Source organism: Achroia grisella, unplaced genomic scaffold, assembly GCF_030625045.1.
Source record: "Achroia grisella isolate CSIRO2021 unplaced genomic scaffold, CSIRO_AGI_Agris_v1 utg32296, whole genome shotgun sequence".
Lineage (NCBI taxonomy): Eukaryota > Metazoa > Arthropoda > Insecta > Lepidoptera > Pyralidae > Achroia > Achroia grisella.
In genome coordinates this window covers 44,172-54,459 of record NW_026712798.1, presented here as the reverse complement: position 1 = coordinate 54,459, position 10,288 = coordinate 44,172, and the positions used below count along the sequence as shown (strand labels likewise).

Below are 10,288 nucleotides of genomic sequence, written 5' to 3'. Positions count from 1 at the left end.
GGTTAACGTAACTCAATGCGGTTGTGATGATGACAGGACTATGTACTAGGATCCCCTGGTCGTATGGTCGGGCGGCGAAATAAAAATGCTCGGTTGTTATCTTGTACTTAGTAGGAAGGCACCTATCGGGTCGCTGTCTCGCCAGTGAATGCGGACCGCTGCGCGGCCGCGTTCTTTATATAGACGCCCGACGGGTGGCCTTCCCTACTGCAACTGTATGTTGCGCGTGATTTATTATTATTAACAAAAATGATCTTACAAATTTTGCTTATACTAATTATATCTAATTGATTCCGTCGTGTACATTTCTCCCGCCGTCGCTATCCTGCGATTCTACTGGTAGCACGACGATTCGTTTTGTTGGTCTTCTCAGGGTGCGCCCGTTGCTCGTTGTGATGTCTACCACTCGCACCGTGTTGGGGTTATCTTTCCCGGGGTAGGTCTTCACAACGCGTCCCCGTGGCCATGTATTTCGGGGTAGGTTGGGGTCGCATATGATGACTATGTCGCCAACCTTGGGGGGAACACCGGTACCTCGGGGCTCCCGCCGGTGTTGAAGTAAGGGTAGGTATTCCACCACCCAGCGCCTCCAGAACTCATCTGCTAACGCTTGTGCTCGTCGCCAATGATGTCGTGCGTTCATATCTCCTTTGTTGAACACTCCGGGATTAGGCACGTGTGAGTTGGGGCCGATCAGGATATGGTTCGGTGTTAATGCCTCCGGATCGCTCGGTGTGACGGACACGTGAGTGAGAGGTCGGGAGTTGACTGTATTCTCCACCTCGGCTAGCAGGGTCACCAATGTCTCGTCTGTGGGATAACGCTCGTGCAGCGTAACTCGTAGGGCTTCCTTTACTGACCGCACCATGCGTTCCCATACCCCGCCCATGAAGGGAGCAGCGGGTGGGATGTACCTCCACGCGATGCTGCGGTTGGTGGCCTCCTCTTCTAGTGCTGCCATAGCCGCCTTGAGTTCCTTTTCAGCTGCCTTGAAACACGTAGCGTTGTCGCTCCATATTTCCGTTGGACAACCTCGCCGAGCCATGAACCTCCTTAGGGCGGCGATGGCTGAATGAGTGCCGAGGGTATGCACCACTTCAATGTGTATGGCTCGTGATGTCATACACGTGAAGAGGGCGCCGTACCGTTTTTCTCGGTGCCGTCCGACTGTGGTTTCAATGGGGCCGAAGTAGTCCAGCCCTGTGTAGGTAAAGGGGCGAGCGTGATGCGCTAGGCTTGCTGGCTTCTTTCTTCTTATCTGGCAGACCAGACACCCCTTGATGACGTTCCGTACTGTGGGTCTTATTTTTACAACCCACAGCCGCTGCCGCTCATTCACTACCGTTTCTATACCGCCGTGGTGCATTGTTTCATGTATATGTTGTATATACAGACGTGTATATCTGTGTTTCCCGTCTAACACGGGTGGGTTGAGTACATCTTTTTCTACGTTCGATGTTGCTGTAATTCGTCCTCTTAATCACAGCATTCCGGTTGTGTCGATGTCTGAGGACCGTCGAGGCTGTCCGTCCCATCCTCAAAAGATGGATGAATAGGAGATGGCCACTGACGTACCGCATGACACAGATACTGTCCGGGCACGGGTGCTTCGGGCGGTATCTGTGTCATGTGGCGAGGAAGGAGCCGACGACCGGCTGCCACGAGTGCGGAGGTGTGGAGGACACGGCGCAACACACGCTGGACGAATGTCCAGCGTTCGAGAGTGAGCGCCGTGTCCTCACACGAATAGTGGGGGACGATCTCTCGCTGCCGAATTTAGTTCGGAGGATGATCAGTAGCGCGAGATCGTGGCTGGCGGTGAGCTCCTTCTGCGAGGAAGTTATCTCGCGGAAGGAGGCGGCGGAAAGGGAGCGGGAGTCAGATCGTCCCGCTTCTCTCCGCCGCCGCTCTTCTCCGCCGCAGAAGAGCCAGGCCTAGAGGTGGGGGCGTACCCAACTCCGCCCCCCTCTATCCCCCCCTGGGGCCGGGGTGACTGCCTTGAGGGAGGCAGTCCCCCAATCCAAAGGCCCCGGAGGTGTGCGCGTGTACCCACACGCCTCCACAATGGAGTAGGGCGAAATAGGTCGCCCTAACCACAAAACGAGATGGGGCCTGCCCTACAACATCTACAGGGCGGGCCGTCGCCGTCGGAGCTGGGGTAGAATGCACTTGCGAATCCCCTGGCTCCGGCATAGGCGCTCGTAGGTACACCGTGTGGTTTTTTAGTGGGTACAAGTCCCACACACCATCTCGCCATCCCTCCGGCGGGGTGACGGTCTTTTGAAGATTTTTCCACACGTTAAAAAAAAAAAAAAAGGTACTTAGCGCTGTCAGTCTGTCTTGTTTATTCAATGGACTTCCCTTTTTTATTCGCAATATTTCATTCCCGAAACTATCTTCCTGGCAGGCTCGCATCCACATTCTCTCGGCTTCAAGTAGGTACTGCGCTGGCACCGGGATGCTGGGCGTCGTTATTTTCGTTCTTCCATTTCTTGTTATGATTTTTTCATTATTCTTTTTTCTCCAGTCAACATCGCCCTTTTCATTCTTCTTGGTTCGTTTCTTCGTGGCGGCTACAATATTTCTTTGAGGTCGACAGAGATCGACAAATTGTAGCACGCGCGCAGTCGATTTGATGAGCGGCAGCCACCGCGAGAATCGGTTGATGTCAGGTAAGTGTGCGTGAGCCGTACTTGTAACGGTCACATGGCATCTCTCTCGCTCTTCGCCCGTGACTGATATCGCTGTTCTTGTTTCTCGCGGCCACTCGTTTTCTGGCTGATGTAAAAATGATGGCCCGTTGAACCATCTGTGCTGTGGTCCGAATTCGCTTGGTATACCTCGGGTGGCATCATCAGCTACATTTTCATGTGTAGGGACCCACCGCCATTCATTTTTCTTTGTTGTGTCTTCTATTTCAGCCAGGCGGTGAGCCACAAAGGTCTTAAAGGCCCTTGGTTCTGACCTTATCCATGCTAGGACTGTCCGAGAGTCGCTCCAGTATGTTTTACTCGCTATTTCGTAGTCGTGCTCCTCCGCCACGGTATGTGTGAGGCGCGCACCCATTAACGCAGCTTGAAGTTCAAGTCTCGGGATTGAGACGGGCTTGAGCGGTGCGACGCGACTTTTAGCGGCGGCCAAGGTGACATGTGTGGTACCGTCGGCTCTTTGTGACAGCCAGTACACTGCCGCGGCGTACGCCTCTTCACTGGCATCCACGAAGGTATGCAGATGATGGGTGACCACTGGTGTGACATCATAGCATCGTGGTATGCGTATCTTGTGTACAGTTCGCAATGATGTCAACCAAGTACTCCATGCTGGCTGCAGTTCTTCTGGTAGCGATTCGTCCCAGCCTGTTTTATAGCGCCATGTATCTTGCAGTAATCTTTTCGCTGGCGTTGTGATGGGTGATATGAGGCCAAGGGGGTCGAAGAGTGCCATGATGATGCTGAGCGCTTCTCTTTTCGTTGGTATCCGTTTGTTTTCTAATATATCTTGCGGCGTTTTTATTTTGTTAACTTGAAATCCAATTATGTCTTCATTTATATCCCATAACAAGCCGAGAGCTCGCTCAGTATCGCTCCCGCCAATCAGAACCGCTGTACTATTTGTCCCGCTCTCTGAAGTGTTGTCTCGCTCGCTTGCTATAAACTCGTCGATAGTATTGCGATTGTTTGATGCCCATCCGCTGAGTACGAAGCCGGTTTGTTTATGTATATAATCGACTTCTCTTGTTATTTTTCTGGCTTCTGAGATTGATGAGAAGCTTTGTAGATAGTCGTCCATATAATGATTTCTTCGTATAGCGATTGCGGCGTCGGGATATATATGCGCGTAGTCTTCTGCGTTGCGGTTTTTTATATACAGAGCTGTGCAGGGTGATGACGTCGCTCCGAATATTAATGACGTCATGCGGTACTCGTCTGGGTCGCCCTCCCGCCGGTCACCTCTCCACAGGAAACGGAGCGCGTCGCGGTCTTCTTTCTTAATTTTTACTTGCATAAACATCTCTTTGATATCAGCAGAGACTCCGTAGGCGTACTGTCTGAACCTCATCACCACCCCAGGCAGTGATTGCAACAGGTCAGGTCCAGAAAGCAGCAGGTCGTTTAGGCTGAGACCTGCAGTCTTAGCGGAGGCGTCATGCACCAGTCGCGGCGGCTTGTGTGGCTTCGCTGGGTTCGCAACCGGGAAGTGTGGCAGGTACCATGTTCTGTCTTCAGCTGGCGGTGTCTTGGCGTGCTCTGCATACCCCGACGTGAGTAGGTTATTGATTCGTTCGTTGTATTTAATTTTCAGGTCTTCATCTCTGTCTAATCTCTTTTCGAGGTTATGCAGGCGTTTTCTTGCTTCGGTGTAATTGTTCGGTATTTTCATGCTGTCTTCTCGCCAGAGTAGCCCAGTTTCATATCTTCCATTCGGAAGACGGCGACTTTCTCGTTCTAGTATTTTCAAAGCTAGCTGCTCTGGATCATTTTTTGGTTTTCTGGGTTCGATGCATAGTGACTCCAGCTTGAAGTAATTTTTCATCATTTCTTCTATGTTGACGTCATCTTTCTTCTCCACCAGGTGCCCGCAGAAAGTCACCGGGTTGCTGAGAGACGTCTTGCAACCATGCAGAACCCAACCTAGTAGCGTGTAGGATGCTACCGGTTGGTCACGACGTCCCGCCCGTACTTCTCTTGACACGATGAGATCCCAGTTATCTTGTCCTATTAATAACTTGGGGGAGGCACGGTGGTAGACGAGTTCTTCTTGTATTTCTTTCAGGTGACCACACTCCTTTATGTCGCTGTCGACGACCGACTGGGTAGTGATATCCAGTCGATCCACTGTGCGGACTTGATCTAGCTTGAAGATGGTTGAAGAGTGTTTGCCCTTGATTTTCACGCTGGTTGTCTTGCTGTGTTCATGCTTGACCATGGCGCCGACGCCCTGTATCCACATCGTGTTTGCCGGACCATCAATACCCAGGATGTCAGCCACCGATGTATCGATGAGTGTCACTGTGCTGCCTTCGTCGAGAAGAGCGTATGTTTCTATCTTGCTCTTCGGCCCTTGCAATATGACAGGTACTATTTTCAGATAGGCGCGACGTCGGAGACATTCTTCATTGCCTTCCATCGTAGAAGTTACCACCCCATGCTCTTCTGGTGGTTGTTGAAGCTGGTCCTCTTCTTTTCTGTCATGATGCAACAAGTGATGGTGTTTCATGTGGCATCCAGATTTGCCACACCATGGAGCTCTGCAGACGGCGCGTCGATGTTTACTTCTCAGGCACTTGTAGCATATGTTATTCTTCTTTGCAGTTTCCCATCTTGAATTAACGTCGATGTTATTGAATTGCTCGCAGTCAGGCAGCTGATGGTTGCGTTTGCACAGCGGACATACATTTTCATTGTTTTGCTTCATATTAGTAGCAACTGAATGTTCGATCTTCCGTCTCGCTCTCAACGAGACGTTCCGGCGCGGCGTACGCTGCACATTTGTCTGCCTCTTCGTTTAGGAAGACAGACATTTTCTTCAATTCCGGGATGTCTTCCTTTTTCAGCGCGTAGTCGTACCATTTATTTTTTATTATAGGTGTGAGCTTCTCTATGATGAGACGTGTCATTTCTGGGCTGTGTAGATATTGTGTTTTCTTCAGTGCTTCAATCGTAGCGACTGTGTTCGCTATTTTGCCGGCGAACACGCAGAGATCCCGTGGGTTATCGGTGATCTTGCTCAGTGACTTGATTCTATCCATCTCGATGAGTATGAGTGCTTCTGGTCTTCCGAATCTTCTTTCCAGTGCTTCTATGATGACATTTGGTTCATGTTGACTCAGGAGTAGGCTGCTCACGGCGTCTAGTGCTGGTCCCTTTATACATTTTCGCAGGCGTGCTACGTTTTCTATCTTCGAGAAGTATTGCTGTGTATCTTCGTAGCTTGCCTTGAATGATAACCATTCATAAGAGAGGCCCCTGAACATAGGCAACTCTTGTATATATGCAGGCGGCTCCCTTGGTCGTCTTCTTGATGCTTGCAGTAGTGCTGTCGTTAATGTCGAAACGTCGATGGTTTGCTGCGGTTGCTTGAATTTCCTCTACGCCGCTGCCTCATATTGTTTCTCCTCCCGTGGCATAGGAACTTCTTTTTCGCGTGGCTGTTGATCAAACCACGCATCCACCCACGTGGAGTCTTCTTTTTCTTCTTCAGAATATTCTTCCTCGGAGTCTTTTTCTGCCCGTAAACGTTGTAATCGCGCTATCTCCATATCTGCCTCTGCTTGCAGCTGTTTGATTTTTAACTTGGCCAGTCGTTCTTTAATCTCCAATTCTTCCAGTTTTTTGCTTGAGACCGTGGAACGGTGTGACCTCGCCTTCACTGTTTTCTGGGAGGTGTCTTCTCTATTCGGTGAGTCCTCCACTTGACTTGACTGCATAGAGGATTCGGCGCTTGTTTCGTTTTCGGTGGATTCATGCGAGTTTTTCGTTTTAGTGCCTTCTTCATTCATGCTTCGCGTCACGACCATCTTGATTTTCTTCCTGGTGCAGGGATCCGGCTTCTCGAAGGACCACAATGATGATGACAGGACTATGTACTAGGATCCCCTGGTCGTATGGTCGGACGGCGAAGTAAAAATGCTCAGTTGTTTGCACTTAGGAAGGCACCTATCGGGTCGCTGTCTCGCCAGTGAATGCGGACCGCTGCGCGGCCGCGTTCTTTATATAGACGCCCGACGGGTGGCCTTCCCTACTGCAACTGTATGTTGCGCGTGATTTATTTTTATTAACAAAAATGATCTTACAAATTTTGCTTATACTAATTATATCTAATTGATTCCGTCGTGTACAGGTAGTGTTGTCAATTCGTAGCAAAATAGTACAATTAACGTTTTCCTTGGCTATAGTTTTTAGTGCAAAATAAACCGCTAGCAGTTCTAAGTAATTAATGTGACATTGTAATTCGTCCTTTTTCCAAGTCCCATGTACTCGCGTTTGGTTACAATACGCTCCCCAACCTGTTTTAGAGGCGTCTGTAAAAATTTCTAAAACATAGCTCGGTGCTTTTTTATCATTAAATGTATGTTGTATATTTTCTTTCCACCAATTGAGATCATCATACACATTTATAGGAAAATTAATGACTGAGTCATAATCATTATTTTTTAACAACATGAGATATTTCTGTCTTTCTAATTGTTTTGTATATACCCAGCCGTATTTAACGGCTGGACAAGCTGCTACAAGGACGCCAATGAGTTGAGAAAATTCCCTAATGGTACATGTAACTACTGAATAATATTTTAATAATAATTGTGTTATTTTGATACGTTTTTCATCTGGTAATGAAATTGTTAAGTATACTGAATCAAATAAAAATCCTAAAAATCTGCATTGTTTTCTAGGTACTAATGAGCTTTTTCAAAGTTAATAACGAAACCAAGGCTAGATAGCAAATCTAGTGTGTTTTTGACATTATTTTTACACTCATCATAGTCAGACCCTATACAAAGACAATCATCGAGGTACATATATCACCGATTGATGACCGAGGTTTCGTAAAAATTTAACTACCTCCCTCATAATTTTTGTAAATATCCTAGGTGCTATTGAGAGGCCATATGGCATGGCATTAAATTCATAGGTGATTATCTGTGAGTCAATCCCTTCAAATTGAAAACGTAAAAATTTACGAAATTGGGTATTTACCGGAACCAATAAATACGCTTCCTTAAGATCTATAGTCGCTAGATAACAATCTTTCGATATTAACTTAGAAGCTGTCCTGTAGTCCTCCATTTTAAAGTGTGACTTGACTACATATTTGTTTAAGGACTTAAGGTTTAAAATAAATCTTTTTCCCCCATTAGGCTTTGGAGCTAAAAATATTTTAGATAAAAATTGGTCATCTGAAGAGTGACATATTGACACGGCACCTAAATTTGTGAGATTATCTATAGCTAATTTCATATCTTGTTTTTCTGAATCTGGCCAAGACGAAATGGGTGCATTTAATTGAGTAACAGTTATCTCGAAGGGAATATCTATGCTTTCGCTTATCCATTTAAGGACTAAACTATTAGAAGTTATTTTACGCCATTGACTATAATAAAATTTTAGCCTACCGGCATGTACCTGATTTATACTCGGCGAGGTACTCCTCGAGTCTTGGATGGCAGTGGTTTCAATTGAGGACCTCCGGATTGAACTGGTGGCCGTTGACTTGTCCGCCGTAGTCCTCCGCCCCCCCCCCCCCCCCTGTTCGACGAGTAACGAGGAGGGCCCTGCCAGTTTCTCTGGTTATTAGGCCGAGTTGATAGTATTTGTGTTTGCAGTGGTGGGGCTTTTGGGGCGTTTGGGGCCTTCTTTATATGTTGACTTTGTTTAGCAATTGCTTTGGACGCCTTAATTTTCTCAGATAATTTACTGCCAAATAGTAAATCATCTCTCTCTGAGGCTTGTATTAATTGTAAAAATGACTTGTCCAGACCAGGAGATATAAATTTTATTCTACTCTCTGTATTTTGAAAATGAAGATCGGACAAGACACGACAACCATCGCTAATGAATTTAATTGCGTCAACCTTATTACTGGTTTCGGACAACAATATATTGAGTCCTCTATTTATGGCTGTGATACCAACTCCTAATTGTTGTTGGGATGCCAAAATTTTCTTATCCCGGAACCTACCAGTTTCGGGTAAAGCGGCTAAAATTTCCGGATTTAATGTTGGCGCTTTTAAAAGGGGACAATTTTCAGGAATAAGGTAATCTTTAATTAATTTCTTGCGAACATCTTTACTTAACCCCTTTTTTAATAATGGTGTCCAAATTTTTGCTAAACAATCGTGTATTTTTTCCCCGTAATCCGGGGAGTCATTAGTAATCTCCCCTAAGGCTATTAAAATATCTGGATCAACCTCCTGTATAGAGCAATTGGCTTGTATTGCTTCCGAGGATTTCTCCGGTTCAGCCTCCGTTGATATGACGGTGGATGGTTGCGGTTCGATCGAATCCGCAGGATATTCTTTATCCGGCTCCACCACCAACGGAAATATTTCCACTGGCTCTGGTTCTTCCTCACAGGGAGATTCAACCATCGGGAATGACTCATCCTCTGGATCTGTCATTAAAACCAGACAAGTATTAATTATGTATTATTATAGAAATAAATATTTATTTCTAAGAAAAATAACCATTGTGTTGTCATCGCGGACAACCTCTTGGTTGAATAATTTCTATATTGTGTAGTACACAAATAAAATTGTTGTACTTTAGTGCATATATGCCGTTGTGTTATCATCGCGGATAACCTCCAGGCTTTTTAATGTTACAATTAGGCATCATCACCTTCGTGTTACCATCGCGGGCAACCTCCAGGCACCTAATTTAATTAACGAATGATCGTCTAGTATTTTTTATAATTAAAATTAGACATAGTCACTTTCGTGTTACCATCTCGGGCAACCTCCCAGTTATCTAATTTTTATAAATTTTTGTGGGTAAAAATTATATATTGATAATGTACTTACTTTGTTCTGGTACTGAAGGAGATTCTGATGAACTACTTGATTACTTACTACTTATTCTGATGCACCAATTAAACGTTTTTGCTTCTTTTGAATTTTCCGTATTTTCTTACTATAATAATTAATTTTCTCTTCAGCCGTTCGTTTCGGCATATTTATAATATTTTAATTAAAAATAATATTAATTTACAAATATTACTAACTAAAATATTGCAATAAACGAAGTAAAAATGATAATGTACGTATGATTATTATGATATTTTAAGCTAAAAGAACACGTCCGTCCGTTGCCGCGCACGAAAAAGGAATGAAGAACGTTAGTGCTACAGAGAATAAAGAAGGTATCGTAGGGTAGACAAAAAAAAAAAATACATTCTCTAAACCGTGCGTCACGTTGCTTGTAGGTTAAGGAAACTACCTAGTTATTATATCTGAAGAATGAAGCGACGAAATATAATTATTACAATAATATTTTATGTTAGTGGGTAGTTTTTTTTTTCCTCTCCTCAACAACAACAACCGATCTTCACTATAGAATATTTTACTTTAATATTATTGTTTATTTGTAAACGGATATAGTAATAGTGAAGTGTAATAACTGTAGCTAATTATTAAAGGAGTCAATAGAAATCGAAGACTTCTATTGTAAATTACCAATACTTTGACAATTGGCGGTCCCACAAATTTTGTAACGTAGATTTTTGTCACACAGAAATCACAGATTTGCACACCAACAATATTCGACGTTACTTATGACCAAAACTCACTGAT

The 10,288-nt window shown here is 45.3% G+C and overlaps 2 protein-coding genes across 2 annotated transcripts; both read right to left on the bottom strand.

The window, feature by feature from the left end:
* Positions 1-283: 283 nt before the first annotated feature.
* On the bottom strand, positions 284-5,415 carry LOC131843592 (uncharacterized). The gene is made up of 2 exons (XM_059192264.1): positions 2,322-5,415; positions 284-1,461 (listed from the first exon to the last, which is right to left on the bottom strand). The coding sequence occupies exons 1-2, from the start codon at positions 5,413-5,415 to the stop codon at positions 284-286; spliced, it is 4,272 nt and encodes a 1,423-aa protein (XP_059048247.1).
* A 2,713-nt stretch (positions 5,416-8,128) lies between these two features.
* Positions 8,129-9,118, bottom strand: LOC131843591 (uncharacterized). The gene has a single exon (XM_059192263.1). The coding sequence runs from the start codon at positions 9,116-9,118 to the stop codon at positions 8,129-8,131; it is 990 nt and encodes a 329-aa protein (XP_059048246.1).
* Positions 9,119-10,288: the final 1,170 nt, after the last annotated feature.